General features: G+C 38.8%; 1 protein-coding gene across 1 annotated transcript; it reads right to left on the bottom strand.

The window, feature by feature from the left end:
- Nucleotides 1–5,117: 5,117 nt before the first annotated feature.
- On the bottom strand, nt 5,118–16,585 carry LOC139451852 (Fanconi anemia core complex-associated protein 24-like). Its single transcript, XM_071233153.1, has 7 exons — nt 16,570–16,585; nt 12,823–12,952; nt 10,118–10,257; nt 8,492–8,644; nt 7,529–7,673; nt 6,206–6,237; nt 5,118–5,712 (listed from the first exon to the last, which is right to left on the bottom strand). The coding sequence occupies exons 2-7, from the start codon at nt 12,941–12,943 to the stop codon at nt 5,647–5,649; spliced, it is 657 nt and encodes a 218-aa protein (XP_071089254.1). The 5' UTR covers nt 12,944–12,952; nt 16,570–16,585; the 3' UTR covers nt 5,118–5,646.
- Nucleotides 16,586–17,275: the final 690 nt, after the last annotated feature.

Here is a 17,275-nt window from a genome sequence, read left to right as displayed (position 1 = left end):
AGAATTATATATATTTGTACTGAACAAATGGTACTTCTTCATTCACTAATTCAGAGACCCGTAAAGATCCGGGGTAGAATAGGTTTTCAGCAACCCATGCTTGCCCTAAAAAGCGACTATGCTTGTCGTAGTAGGCGACTAACGGGATCGGATGGTCAGGCTCGCTAACTTTGTTGATGCATGTAATCGATCCCAATTACGTGGATCGATGCTCATTATATTAATCACTGGATTGTCTCGTCCAGACTCGATTATTTACAGCCCGCCGTCATATAGCTGGAACATTGTTGAGTGCGGCGTTAAACAACAAACAAATAATATGTGAACATGTATGATAACCCTCATGATATTATTCCAAAATGCACTCTCTACTGCCAGACAAAAATACCTTTGTGTACATACCTCGTCCTTAGTTTGTTGAGTGATACCCACTGGGATGATATCACTAATCTAGTGACCCTTCTGCTTATCTCGATTGCGAATGAGCATCAATATCTGATGATCATATGAAGGATACAACAACAATCTCACAGCATTTCATTGGTTGATTAACTGTTTAGTATGCGTGGGCACTGGTGGTGAGCTATTTTAGTATACAGTGTATACATGTCACACGTGTGTAGACTTTTTCGACTGAATCGCCATAACCTCGTTCCCTAATGCACACGTTTTCATAGTGCTGGCCCACATAAATTCCAGGTCGTAGTGTGACATTGACAAATTATACGGACTCTGATTTGTGAGACTCTAGAAAACAGTTTCATGTAAACTTCCTGGTATATTTGTCTAAAAACTCAGACCTTTTGAAAATATTTTAATGAAGTATCTGCATACTTTAACAATATTTATTTTCAATGGTAAGCATTGTAAGTTTGCAAGCAAGGTGGGGGACATGGATGACTCGGTCTCCTTGTTCCGGTTTTGATATCTATGATAGTTAAACTATTATTAAAGACACATGCTCCATGAGACTGACTGTAGATTACATTTCCTCATATGATTTATCCTTCGCGTACCATAGTGGGTGGTAGCCTCATTTTGGGGACCTCGCGTCTCAGTTTATAGATGACCTGTGAATGTTTATTAAACAGATACATCACCCAATGAATGCCGTGAGGTAATTGCTGTTTTTTTCTTCATACAAGCATCAGACATTGATGCTCATTCACAATCGAAAGAAGCAGAAGGGATTACAAGATCAGTTATGTCAGTGGGCATCCCTCAAAAAACTAAGGATGAGGTATTTACGCAAAGGGTCTTTTCTGGCGCTCGGAAGAGAGTGCATTTTAGACTCGTATCATGACTGTTATCATACATGTTCATATATTGTTTGTTTGTTGTTTCACGCCACACTCTGCAATACTCTCTATATACTGTGCAGTAATTTCTATTGATTTTGTAATACATGTGTTGATTGTACACCACTTGTTGCTGGTTTGATCGTTTCACAAGTACTTTTACGTACAGATTTCTGGATTAACATATTGTTTCAATTTGGGAATTGACAAGTAACAGAAATTTAGGGCTCGTGAGGGATTGAAATTTAATACATCACAAATTTTAGGGAATTTCGGATTAAGCAATTAGGAATTGAATCTGATAAAGAAATTAAGCTGAAGCAAATTGATTTGCAGAATGATCTCTCTCACAGAGCCAAGCAGATTATACTTGTTCCTCCCTTCACGTGATGTTGAGAAGTTTTTTCTTACATTTTGGAAAGATGGCTAACAGTTTTTAATGGCCGCAACATCACTGGACGATGTTTGGTGCTAAATGCGTTTAGGGGAAAAGCTCAGGAAGCTTATTCTGCCTTCCCTATTGATCTGATTGCTAAAGCTGAAAGTTTTCAAGGCTTACGAATTTGTTCCTGAAGCTTATAGGATAAAGTTAATGTCTGCTAAGAGTGAGTGAGTATGGTTTTACGCCTCTTTTAGCAATATTCGATTAATATCACGGCGGGGGACACCAGAAATGGGCTTCACACAATGTACCCAGGCCGGGAATCGAACCCGGGTCTTCGGCGTGACGAGCGAACGCTTTAACCACTAGGCTACCCGACCGCCCCTGTCTGCTTAGAAAAGGGATGGTTCTTTAAAAACTGAATACTACTTCTCCGCCTTTCATGAATGACCACATGAGGTCCTGATGTTTCCTCCATCTTCCTTTTTTAATATAGGGACGTTGTACCTTTTCATAAGGAATAAGGAATAGGGAATTATGGGTACGGTTTCTTCCTATAAACTGATTCGTGCAAAAAAAATATGAGTGGAATGGAATTGTTGTTTAACGCCGCACTCGGCTATATTCCAGCTATATGATGGCGGTCTATAAATAATCGAGTCTGGACCAGACAATCCAGTGATTGACATCATGAGCATCGATCCACGCAATTGGGATACAATGACATGCATCAACCAAGTCAGCAGTCCCGTTTGTCTCCTCTTACGACAAGCACAGTCGCCTTTGACGGCAAGCATGGGTTGCTGAAGACCTGTTCTACCCCGGATCTTCAAGTGTCCACTGTAATGAAAGGAAATTTACAATACTAAAATAAAACGCGTAAACCTGTTCATGGTTTTCAGTAAATGTGTTTTGTTTTATTATTTGTTTCATTTTGCCAAGCTAATTAGAGCATGGAGGGATCATATATTATATAAATTTGTGAAATAAACACAAGACTGCATGATTCTTCTTGCCGTCACACATTTGTGTTACAAATTCTCATTTACATTAATGAGACAAATTGTTTAAAATATTAGTAAATAAGAGTGAAATCACATGACACGATATTATTTGATACATTTTAGAAGTTAATTAGAAATTATAAAATATTACTTTGCTATTATCAGATAAAGCAGGAAAAAACAGAAAAATATTAATTCTTTCAATGACACAACAAAATCACCAAAGTCGTACTTTCACAAAGCAAACATTTTGTCATTCAGAAATTAAGTATGTATATTTGGTGTACTTACTAAGTTATGTTTATCAACTATTCGAGATTAATGTGTGCTAAATATCTAAAAGGTTGTTTAATGATGAATGAGGTTTCTCGCTGTAAAATATTCCATTACTCATACACTATACACTCATCATACAGGCACTACATATAGATTCGTCATAGGACCGCCTCCGTGATCTAGGGGTAGAGTGTCCGCCCAGGAGAGCGGAAGGTCCGGGGTTCGATCCTTTGCCGCGTCATACCAAAAGACGTTGAAAGATGGTACAAATGGATTTCTTGCATTTATGACACTCTATTTACGACAGGCAACTCTATTTGGATTGACCAATTATATTCAAACAGTTCTTTTTTTAGTTTTCTGTTATTTGTCCGCTTCTTAATATTTTTAAACGAAAACAACCGTTTTCAGGATATATAAAGACACGAGACTGTCTCTGTCATTTCAACCGTCTGAAACATGGCGTTGACGTCCAAATGGAAATGTCCGCAATCGCACGGTGGGTGTATTTTGAGTGAACCGATTAACACGAACCGTGCGAAATATCTGTTGGTGTGAGAGAAGTACAAACATGCTGAGTATATAGGCGTGTACGTTTCAGATTGGCTAAGACGGGTTTTTTCCAAAGAAAATATTATGAGATAAAAAAACATGATTTACTACGCTGAAGAAAACACAAGGCGAGTGACTTTTGTTTTGAAATGTTGTTTCGTTTATCTTCATGTTGAAGTACATGTATGTACAAAATAATTTTATAGTTATAGTTGAGTGTGTTGGAAATAAAACACAGATTTCCGGGATATGATTTTATTTATTTATTATATACAAGTATTTCATTAATATGCATTTTCCAACATAATATTGAAAAGATAACGTGGGAGTTTTACTCACTTATGGGCAAAATGGCGTCACGCAAATTTTTAAATATATAAAAAGTTACTCTATTATGGTGTGAATATTGAAAATTGTTGGTTTACCATTGTTACGTTACGTCGTTTTTGGAGGTATGCCGTTTTTACAACTTCACTCGCACATAACCTCAGCACAGCGAGAGTATACCGGCAATTTCTATGTTACATATTGAGGGTTATATCAGTTTTGCCATCAACTGTTGGCATTACTGACATTTATGTACCCCCTCAAAAGATTTGTATCAACACTGAGCAAAACACAACTACAGTGAGGTAGTGAAGGCATTTGGTGAAAAGATAGAAAAATCGCACAAAAGAGAACAAAAACCCACTAACATGACATCCAAACGCAACGTCGCTTCTTGTGCAATAAGAACGTTGGCTTTTCATGTGCATGTCATCGCAATCTCAAAGCAAGTGAACATCAAAAACATGCCACTACTGGCGGAAGCCCAACCTAACGGCCGACTACAAACACTAGAATCATATTCAACTGTAGCAAGGTTTTTATTAGTAGCACCAAGCACATTTAGAAGACTGTTGAACCGTAATCAGAAGCACGGGACATTCCCGGATCCGGTCTACTACGTTTCACTCCTAGTGCACAGGAGAGATTAATACGGCTACGCGAAAGCACCAAAACGGACACTTCTACAACTATAGCAATACCAGGATATCGTAAGATATCAAACAAGACAGTGAGGAACCGTTTCATGCTTCGCCGTACGGATGGTTAGACGTTGTGTTTATAGTTACAGAAGGGACGTTATGCCCGAAACTGCATACAGGAAGTGGACAGGTTTTGTGGTGCAAGTGAACGTAATTTCGAACAAGACAACGCCCGAGCACACGCGAAAGACTTTTTCTTTCATGGACCTCCAGGTCCCCAGATTCAAAACCCAATCTCACATTTGTGGGATGCACTGGTCAACGACTGCAAGCACGTCAGCAACCACAGAACTTCCGACTGCAGGCAGAGTGGATGGACATTCCCCAGGCCACAATGTGGGATCTGATCGCTTCCATGGGACAATAGACCAGTCAGTTTTGGACTCTAATGGTGGCCATACAAGACATTGAAAACAGTTGATCTCCACCTTGAAAATCTACTGTTTCATTTGTACCATATGAAACCTGGGTCAATGACAATGATGTGTACCAACTTTGGACAATCGATTATCATCTGTTAATTAATATGATGTATAAAATAAACATTTAAAATCACTTTTGCGTTTCATTTTATAAGCTACTGGCAATTCAGGTTTTGTAACTTTATAGGTTTCCTGAAGGGGAGGTGAAATGGGGTTTTGTTTGTTTGTTGTTTAACGCCGCACTCAGCAATATTCCAGCTATATGACAGCGGTCTGTACAAAATCGAATCTGGACCAAACAATCCTGTGAGTGACATCATGAGCATCAATCCACGCAATTGGGATACGATGACATGCATCAACCAAGTCAGCGAGCCTCCCGTTAGTCGCCTCGTACCACAAGCATAGCCACTTTTTACGGCAAGCATCGGTTGCTGAAGACTGATTCTATCCCGTATCTTCATGGGTCTGACGCTAATGAATGCATAAGATGTGACGTCATAGTTCCATGACTCGAGATGAAGCATGACACTCCAACTATCATCATATTGTTTGTCCACAGATCAACTTGAACAGTAAACTGAGGACACATCACAACACACATCACAACTGTCAGCAAGCCCCTGAGTCGGCACATTATCAAGTGCAGTCACTTCTAGTGAAGTATTTCTAGTCTTCTTCTGTTCAGGATTCATCAAGAAATGTTCTTATGTTGGAAGCACTTGCCTTTCCTACTATGGAAGATAAATCCTGTTGAAAGACAAAAAAAGACAGTACAGAGGTCAGTGTCACTGCCTTTAACAGTACAGATGTCAGTGTCACTGCCTTTAAAAGTACAGATGTCAGTGTCACTGTCTTTAAAAGTACTGATGTCAGTGTCACTGCCTTTAAATGTACAGAGGTCAGTGTCACTGCCGTTAAAAGTACAGATGTCAGTGTCACTGCCTTTAAAAGTACAGATGTCAGTGTCAGTGCCGTTAAATGTACAGATGTCAGTGTCACTGCCTTTAAAAGTACAGATGTCAGTGTCACTGCCGTTAAAAGTACAGATGTCAGTGTCACTGCCGTTAAAAGTACAGATGTCAGTGTCACTGCCTTTAAAAGTACAGATGTCAGTGTCACTGCCTTTAAAAGTACAGGTGTCAGTGTCACTGTCTTTAAAAGTACAGATGTCAGTGTCTCTGTCCTGAAATGTGTAGAGAGGTCTGTGTCACCGTCTTGATGAATGAATAAACATACTCACTTCTAAAGAGGCTTTTGCTATAGCCCGTAAACCTGTTGAATGAAATCAGTAAAACACAATGACACACAGAGAACAGTTATCGTAATACAATGTAGATGTACAGTTCTTCACAATTCATAAACACTGTAATGGACAATATTTTTGTCGAAATTGTATGTCAATTTCCAAATATTTTATTACCTTTGTTCAGGAAAAACTGAAATAATTTCAATGTGGAGTCACTAACCATACACTTTTAAACCCATACCACTAGTATTGGGTATCTAACATGCATGTTATAACAAAGTCTTAGTTCATCATTGATATTACGCTCTGTAGATATTTCAGGATGATACTAATGTAACAATATGATTAATATCAAGTAAGCAATGATATCACTTACTAGCTGTAGTCAACCAGAAACAACCTATTTCATGACTAATCATAATAGTAATTATTGTGGAAAGTTAATGCATACGAAAATATAAACACAAAAAAACACATAAAACAATTATTCTGAAATGCTGCTAATTTAAGATATGATCTTGTAGCACATCTACCCTTGTCCCCAAGCATAAAACCTCTCCCTTCTGCATTTTGTGTTGTCCTTAACAGTAGACCTGTGGGGACATCGGGTATGAGTAGCCAGCAAAATGTCCTTACAAGAGCCAGGTGAATGGATTGGGTGGTCAGGTCTGGTGACGTGGTTGATGGCATGTTTTGTTTGTTTGTTGTTTAACGCCTCACTCAGCAATATTCTAGCTATATGACGGCGGTCTGTAAGTAATCGAGTTTGGACCAGACAATCCAGTGATTGACAACATGACCATCGATCCTCGCAATTGGGATTGATGACCTGCATCAACCATGTCAACGAGCCTGACCACCCAATACCATTAGTCACCTCTTACGACAAGCATAGGCGCCTTTTACGGCAAGCATGGGATGCTGAAGACCTATTCTACCACGGATCTTCACAGGCGTTCTTCAGAGAAAGGTCCTCAAAATCCGTCCTTTCTACGGTCATAGACAGTAAGCACGAGAGAGTACAAGCCAATTCGAGGAAAACTGACATGATTCAAGAGCATGATGAAAGTGTAAAGGTAAAAGCAATGCCTCAGCATCTATTTAGAGTTTAAAGGGGAATAGGCTCAGGTCAATTGGCAGATCAAGCTCATTTGGCTCAAGTCAATCGAAACCTACTTTTTCTGCTAGCTTAATTTTATTATTTATAGAAAGCAGTTACGTTTCCCTAACCTGCTAACTTCAAAGAAACAAGATTTCAAACAAGGCACTCCCCTTAGATAAATCTCTTTGATCCCAGGAATGAGAATCACAACTTACTCCCGAAGTGAAGCAGCAGCTGCCTGGCCTTGACCTCTCCGAGTCGAGGGAAGCATTGAAGGCTGTTGAGGAGAGCCATGTCAACACACACTGGTCTGGGCTTCTTTAAGAATAGGTTGGTCTCAGACTTACTTTCCACATCCACCTGGCAATAAAACAATCTCATTGTAGCGGCACAAGTAGGTTAGGTGAGCTGAAATTGGGCCTACCATCAGGATTACTGCACTTAAATAGTGAGTGAGTGAGTGAGTGAGTATGGTTTTACACCGCTTTTAGCAATATTCCAGCACTTAAATAGTGAGTGAGTGAGTGAGTGAGTATGGTTTTACGCTGCTTTTAGCAATATTCCAGCAAAATCACGGCGGGGGACACCAGAAATGGGCTTCACACATTGTACCCATGTCGGGAATCAAACCCGGGTCTTCGGCGTGATGAGCGAACGCTTTAACCACTAGGCTACCCGACCGCCCCCACTTAAATAGTGACGTGCATGCATGTGTGTGACTGCTTGTACCAGTCCGAACTAATGGCTGTCTGTAATGCTAGCCCACTCAGGTACCATGACTTAGTTTAACATGGATACCCCACTCAGACACAGTATACTGACTCTGAGCTGACCTGACTATTTTTTATCCCATTAATGCCAAGCACTAGGCAGGGTAATAAGTAGCTTAGTTTAACATGTTTTGGTATGACGCGGAACAATAGGGGCCTTGTAGTGAAAGGTTCAATAAGGATAAAACCAAATTAAAGTAGTTTCACTCACTCACCCACCCACCCACCCACCTACCAACTCAGCCACTCACTCACTCAGTCACTCACACAGAGTGCATGGAAATTATTTTTCATTTAATTGATGGATCCACCAACTGTACTTTCTTAAAAAATCCAAACTAAATCATTTCAATCACTCAACCCTAATTTCAGCCCAGTGGTTAAACCAAATGTTAACTTTCGTCTTACCATCTGGGCAAGAAGTCCTGCAGCCTCCTTCTGATTTTTTACAGGAAGCAGCACAAAGCCTATCTCCAGCATAACAAACTTCTGCAGCTCTTGATAATACTGGCCACTAGTGGCTGTTTTCTCAGCTATCACCACTCCACGTACTCTGTTGGCCTGTAGAGACAACATTCTTAGTACTGTCTGTGAGGGGTATATTATTTTTGTTAGCTGTCTAACTAACATCTTGGCACAAAACTCAAAGCAGGTGTCTGCAGAAAAACAAATCTTCCAAGTTAAGTTATTAGTAACGAATGTATACAAGTTCTAATGAAGCAGGACATTGACCTGAGTGTTGCTGGTTTGACAGTTTCGTCAGATTCTGTCTTCACATAAATGTATATGGTAGAAATGTTTGCAGCAAAAGTCAAGGGTAGGGAGGTTGAAGCGGTGTGTCAGTCAGAATTTGGATGGCCACTGTAGATTCATACAATACACATATTTGTTAAATAATATGGAGCTAAATTTTTGCTGTCATTTTCTTAAGTCTCAATATGTAAACAGTCACTCAATCAATCAATCAATCAATCAATCAATCAATACTGAGAAGACCATAGGGATGAAAATATTTATACTGAAACTGGCCCTTGAAATCCCTTGCAAATATGAATACATCTGCAATTGCATATGTCACTCTGAACATGTCCTTACACTGAAATGATGGAACACGGATATAACGAACTCTCTGTAGCAAACGGATACAGCGAACTGATATCTGATCACCGACAAGCCCGTCTACCAGTCATTAGTGAAGTGTCTAGTGAACTGAGAAATGTTATGAAATGCTATCACTGCTTATACAAGTCAATGCTGCAATTACGTGTATTGTGTTTTGTTTTATCCCATATGTCACCACTCGCCCCTTTCCATAACCTGTGCGAAAATACGACAAACCATTCAAAATGAGCGTGTGACTTTAAGTACTTCCGTCAAAGAACCCATCAGGAATAACGTTTGATCTTACATGTATCTTGCATCTTAACATATACCCAACTTACAGTTAAATGTGTTCAATCATACTGTATAATACTTTAAGTCCTGATAGCATCTGGAATATACATGACATATGGGAAATATATGTGAATCATGATGCAACGAGTTGACAATTCTTTTAGTTATGCCTGTTTGCCCTTAGACGGAACCCAGTCGCATAAAATGGCCATGAGAGGGTCACAAGGGTTTTTCTACACCCACCTTCCTTTCCCCAACTTTTCTGAGCCCCTGAGTGCGACAGTTAGTTACGTATCATATGTTGATGATACAAGTGGTACAAAAATAATACAACTACTGAAAACATCAACTTAACTTCTTAAATGGCGACAGCAATACCCTTTTGCACTACTAGTTAATCTGGTCAGGACCATACAATCCAGTGATTGACATCATGAGCATTGATCCACGCAGTTGGGATACGATGACATGCATCAACCAAGTCACTGACCACCCAATCCCGCTAGTCGCCTCTTACGACAAGCATAGTCGCCTTTTACGGCAAGCATGGGTTGATGGAGACCTATTCTATCCCGGATCTTCATGGATCTGTATTGTATCATAATGTTTGAGATGTAGTTGATACATGTTAAAACAAACCTTCCTCAGTTTAGCCACCTTCCTCTTGTACCCACTGGCACTGACGATGTCAGCCTCAGAAACATAGATGACTCCAGTGCGAGTGGATGGGTGGAAATCAACAACTCCAAGACCATCATCAAAGTGAATAACTGCACTACCTAAAACAAACAAGTCTCACATCATCAAAGTGAATAACTGCACTACCTGAAACAAACAAGTCTCACATTATCAGTGAATAATTGCACTACCTGAAACAAACAAGTCTCACATCATCAAAGTGAATAACTGCACTACCTGAAACAAACAAGTCTCACATTATCAAAGTGAATAACTGCACTACCTGAAACAAACAAGTCTCACATTATCAAAGTGAATAATTGCACTACCTGAAACAAACAAGTCTCACATCATCAAAGTGAATAATTGCACTACCTGAAACAAACAAGTCTCACATTTTCAAAGTGAATAATTGCACTACCTGAAACAAACAAGTCTCACATCTTCAAAGTGAATAACTGCACTACCTGAAACAAACAAGTCTCACATCTTCGAGGTGAATAACTGCACTACCTGAAACAAACAAGTCACACATTTTCAACCTGAATAACTGCACTACCTGAAACAAACATGTCTCATATCATCAAAGTGAATAACTGCACTACCTGAAACAAACAAGTCTCACATCATCAAAGTGAATAATTGCACTACCTGAAACAAACAAGTCTCACATCTTTAAAGTGAATAATTGCACTACCTGAAACAAACAAGTCTCACATCCTTAAAGTGAATAACTGCACTACCTGAAACAAACAAGTCTCACATCTTCAAAGTAAATAATTGCACTACCTGAAACAAACGAGACTCACCTCTTCAAAATGAATAACTGCACTACCTGAAACAAACAAGTCTCACATCTTCAAAGAGAATAACTGCACTACCTTATGCACTACCTGAAACAAACAAGTCTCACATCTTCAAAGAGAATAACTGCACTACCTGAAACAAACAAGTCTCACATCTTCGAGGTGAATAACTGCACTACCTGAAACAAACAAGTCACACATTTTCAAAGTGAATAATTGCACTACCTGAAACAAACAAGTCTCACACATTTTCAACCTGAATAACTGCACTACCTGAAACAAACATGTCTCATATCATCAAAGTGAATAACTGCACTACCTGAAACAAACAAGTCTCACATCTTTAAAGTGAATAATTGCACTACCTGAAACAAACAAGTCTCACATCCTTAAAGTGAATAACTGCACTACCTGAAACAAACAAGTCTCACATCTTCAAAGTAAATAATTGCACTACCTGAAACAAACGAGACTCACCTCTTCAAAATGAATAACTGCACTACCTGAAACAAACAAGTCTCACATCTTCAAAGAGAATAACTGCACTACCTGAAACAAACAAGTCTCACATCTTCAAAGAGAATAACTGCACTACCTGAAACAAACAAGTCTCACATCTTCGAGGTGAATAACTGCACTACCTGAAACAAACAAGTCACACATTTTCAAAGTGAATAATTGCACTACCTGAAACAAACAAGTCTCACACATTTTCAACCTGAATAACTGCACTACCTGAAACAAACATGTCTCATATCATCAAAGTGAATAACTGCACTACCTGAAACAAACAAGTCTCACATCATCAAAGTGAATAATTGCACTACCTGAAACAAACAAGTCTCACATCTTCAAAGAGAATAACTGCACTACCTGAAACAAACAAGTCTCACATCTTCAAAGAGAATAATTGCACTACCTGAAACAAATGAGTCTCACATCTTCAAAATGAATAACTGCACTACCTGAAACAAACATGTTTAACATGTGTCATAGACAAATGATTCCCAAATTCAACACTGTACGAAAGAGGGAAATATCTCACAGGAACAAACCTGTATTGGACTTATATAATTATAACAGCATAAAGAGAGTAACCCATCATATGCACCCTTAACTGCAAGCATGGGAACAAACCATGCCATCAGGGCACAATGATACACAACCCACAGGGCTCCACCAGCCACTCTCCATTTCTGTCTGAAACTTCTGACAGGCAAGATATGGGGTAAAACAGGTCTTCAGCAACCCATCCTCGCCATAAAAGGAGTGAGTGAGTGAGTGAATTTGGTTTAACGCCACTTTTAACAGTATTTCAGTTATATATGTGTCAGCTTAATGTGGGAGGAAAGCCTGAAGTGATGCAGGTCTCAGACGTTTACCACTTCGGTGAAACCCACGAGCCGGTATGGTGCTGATAAACCTAGAAACATAATCGGGGCGAACCGGGATTCCAACCCACAATCATAGGTTTCTGGCGTGCCGAAGGGATGCAACTCTGCACAGCGAATCGCTGCGCCTTAGACGACTGGGCCACCCGTGCCCCCGCCATAAAAGGAAACTATGCTTGTCATAAGAGGCAACTAATGGGATCAGGTGGTCAGACTTGCTGACTTGGATGATGCATGTCATCGTATACCAATTGCATGGATTGATGTTCATGATATCAATCACTGGATTGTCTGGTCCAGACTTGATTATTTACAGACCGCCATCATATAGCTGGAATATTGCTGAGTGCGGCATTAAATAACAAACAAACCAAAACAAAAAAATTCTGACAGGCAGGAAGTATTTGGGACATATTCAGACCCCAAATCCCAAAAGCATAGTTAAGCTACACAGTCTCTTCATTCTGACCTTGAAGTGTGCTGACGAGGTCCGTGTTTCTCCAACGTCCACTGACAAGGATATGTCCCAAGGGAACACGTATTTCAGACAATCCCTGAGCAACAGCTTGTGTACACTGAGACAATTCCATGTCAGGAATCTGAAATGAGTAACATCACAGACATGCAATTTACTAGTCTGTCTTACAGATCCTGATACAAATATATATCAAATACAGCCCATGCAAGTCTATAATGTTTGGCAAGTCTAGATCACTGCAGTATCAGGAGAGAGTCACTGGGATCCTTTTGTTTCTGTACGATATGTTCATTTCAGAGACTAGATGTTAGTCTAGCAATTTACCTGATGTAAGAAATTTTAGAAATGATAAAACAAATGTCAAATATTAATCCCAGTGCACGGGTTGAAAAATACCATTGCCTGACGCCCGTGCCAAGTAACGTTTAGATGTCGGGCAAGTAATATACTTTTTCCAGCATGCCCGTGGACAAGTAGAGCATACAAAATGAACTGGGTCAAGTTTCACGAGAATGTATTCATGTGATCATGTTACGATATTTCATGGGCTAATATTTTGCTAGTGTCACAGAATGGCAGTCTAATTTGCATACAGTTATACCAGTCAACCAATGGGATTAATACACTTTGATGTCAGGCATGAGAACCAGGCTTGTTTCATTGATCGATCGTAGTAACACTTCCATATATGGCACATGCTTCTTGGAAATTGAATGATGGACAGTTGACTACATTTCTTGGAATTTGTAATGCGAAGTAGGTCTAATGCTCACATTAGAAGCTTCGCTTGGCCTAGCTTTGATGAAATATTTTATTTGAACACACAAGTCATGGCTCATGCGCTCCCGATCGTGAAAACTTTGTTGACACATAAGTCAGACTATAACAAATATGACATTTAACGATTCAAAAGTATGGCATTGAAGATACAGTGATCCCTTGCTACAAAGCTACATTTGGGGTCCAAATAATTGATGAACGGAATAGATGATCAACGGTTTAACGGAGGTCGAGTCGTAGGGAGTGTACAAAACAGCATACATGCTCTGCCTACCTAACACGATCTACGTCACACGTTTCGGAGTTTAAAATAAGATTAGAATAGAAGTTGTTTATGATTCATAGTGTAAAAAATTTTTTATCGAGTATTAATTTGCACTTTCAAAAAACCACATCATATCCCTTCAGCGAATTCAAGTTAATATACAGGTACATAACAAACTTGGACAATAACAGTATGAAATTGGATATAAAACATCACTAGACATGATGATTTACCATTTAAAATGTATTTCCTGCTCTCAAAGGCATTGTTTTATATGCAGAGATTACGATTACCGTGTGTATTTTCTCGTAAACTAAACCGGAAATAACCATCAGTAGAGAGGCAGAAGTCGGACACTTCATATGTTGCTTTTTTTAAAAAAATGCAATGGAATTAGAATGCAATGGCGACATTGAAACATACTCCTCATTATTAACATGTCGTATCATACATGACTGGTTATTTTTTAGACGCTTGCTGCTTAGTTTAACGTAGCTGGTCCATCGATTGAACGTATGCGGTAAACAATAAATATGAACGATTTAAAAAATGTATGATCAAATGTCACCCACAGTAAGTGGTTAATCATAATCTACACTGATAACTTAATATTAGCCCCCCGCATTCTGATGGCGTTCAATACGTTTTCAACAATATGCCCCGGACAAAACATAAAAACAATATAGTCCTGCTTATGACCACCGCCTCTAGTTTGGGCATCATGAGTCACCCTCTCGGTGTAAAATCGGGTTATACTGATAATGTTGTTGTCCTGAATATTGAGCTAAAAACCTCAGTAACTGTCTCCTTACACAACCGACATGACGCCAGTCTACTGGTCTATGTGATGGTGGTCGCACCTTTGCACCTACATCACATCTCTGTGTATCCACTACTTCTGGCATCATCATTTTACATTGCATTCCCGTCAAACCAGTTGTCGGGGTCAAGACCAACCATCAAGGCCATGAATGTAAGTGGTAATACATGAAAAATGTGAAAAAATACCTATCGATAGAAAAAAATATACAAGTATCTAAATTTACAATAGCGAGTAGTATTTCAGCTATGTCAACATGCATGTTGACGTGGAATTAGTTCTTGGGGGAATAAAGAACAAAATCGACATCACTTTCCCGGAACGCTTTATGCACAACATGTAAACAATAAACAACAACTGCACAATGAGCGGAATACCTGCTCTGACAACACAAACACAGCGATGAGCGGACCTTCCAGCTCAGGCGTACATGAGGTGAGCGGAGCTCCAGCTCACCTCAGAACGTTGAGCAGCAAATCCTGCTCGAGGTCGCCCCTACACCAGCACTACGGAAATTCTGCGAGTGGTGACTGCTTCAATTGCCTTTGTTAGATTTCAAGGTTAAGCAAAGGTTTACGTTCATGTTGGCTCACTTTCTAAATGTTGTAAATTATATTAGTAGATCAAAATAAATTGAAAAGATTCTATAGATATTTTAAAAATCCGTAAAATTAAAATGCAATAATAGATAATGACACACAGATTATTAAGACATTTTGAAGAAAATCTGCTTTATTCTAGATAGGTGAATGTAGATATCTAAATATAATTACTTTATGATATATACGCAAATAAAGATTCCATCTGATTTTATAAATCATGCATTAAGTTATATCAATTTATATATCACTATGTACACCAAAAATAAAGTATTATATGTTAAAATGTGAAGATATTTAATTGATTAATTTAAATACAACATGTCCGAGTACTCCCTTACCACTTTTTATCATCGAGGTGGTACCCGGACATCGCTTTAACAGTACTATCTATTGAATTTTCGAGTCATCTTCTTTCATGGAATGTCGTTACATTTACTTCAAATCCTACCTTACACCAAAGTTAATTTAAAATGAATCGTTTGGGATACACTAATTTAAGACCGAAAACAGCATTGCTTAGCGATAATGTATGAAAACCTACGGGGGTGGCAGTCTTGAAAGGTGATCGTGGACGGCTTGTTGAGAGAATTATCTCTAGCAGACAAATTTTTAAATGGCCTGTGGGGAAAACCCGATGTCCTGGTACTGCCACCCCCGCTCTACACATGGATGTGTATGCTGTTGTACCAAATTCATTCAAAATAAAAAATGAACATATTCTTTATTATTATGCCATTTAGACCCAACAATTTTACAAGCACACACATAGTTAAAAAACACTAGATTGGAATAAATCAATTATTTTGCCAAAATTATTACATCTATCTTTTTTATACTGGGTGTTCAATTATTCCTTTAAATCCACCATAATACAGTGGTAGAAAACGGGGCATAATTGGCGACATGTGCGTCTTAAATTTGCTACAATATAGATGCTAATGGTATTTCATTAACGTGGTTGTTTAATTCCATGTATTATGTGTACGATTTCGGACAACAGTGAGCTGACACGAAATATTAATGCACATATCACTGTTGAAAATTGGATGTGTGTCATCGTTTACATTTCACCAATGTGACGACCACTTTCGAGTCTCAAAACAGTGAACTGTGCAGCACCGAAATTTTCTTGATTCACACACACGAGCACATACACATAACTAAGGTAGATAAGTGGATACCTATTAAAAATTATGGACGGGACCAATTTCACTGGCCTTATGTTTTTAAAGCTTCGCATGTTTGTTATTACATGAAAAGTGTAACTTTACCTTTCGCAAAAGCCGCCATGAACGTCAAAGGGAGGCTATAACTGATTGCCAGATCACGAATTAGAATACCACTAAAACAAGTATTTCAATGCGACCTTTCCATTTTGTTTTATTTTGTTTGTAGTTTTTTTTATTCCAAGAATGTATCTGTATCTTGTATGCGTATGAACTGTATGTGTTTATTCTAATTAGTGCAAATATCAAATGACTGCAGCTTTATAACCTGGGAGTAATTCTTAACTTAATTCTCCTTACAAGTGATGCATGTGGTTATTCAATGTCTTGTGATTATACTTGGTGATGTTATCTGTGTGTGATACATCAGTTTTCATATCCCAGGAATGATATAGTTAAAAGATGAATACAAGTTTCACCTCAAGTTCTTTCCACTTAGCAATCATATTCATAATGCTCAAAACGTCGAAACATTTACAAGGACTTCAATTCAGGTAAAATAGACACAATTTTTATGGATAACAACTTCTTTAATACTGTAAAAAGGCGACGTTTCGGTATAGATCCTTATACCGTTGTCAAGCAAGACTGAATGAGGGACATAGTGCAGAATATATATAGCAAGTGGATGATTAACAATAGAGGATTAACAGTAACAACAAGGGCATACAAGAGTGGGATAACATAGGTAGGTGTGACAACAAAGGGATTATGCTGTCACAACACGATGGACAGAAAACACATAGCTAGA

Source organism: Haliotis cracherodii, unplaced genomic scaffold, assembly GCF_022045235.1.
Source record: "Haliotis cracherodii isolate W230 unplaced genomic scaffold, xgHalCrac1.p SCAF_10, whole genome shotgun sequence".
Taxonomy (NCBI): Eukaryota; Metazoa; Mollusca; class Gastropoda; order Lepetellida; family Haliotidae; genus Haliotis; species Haliotis cracherodii.
This window is presented reverse-complemented; position numbering and strand designations above follow the sequence as displayed.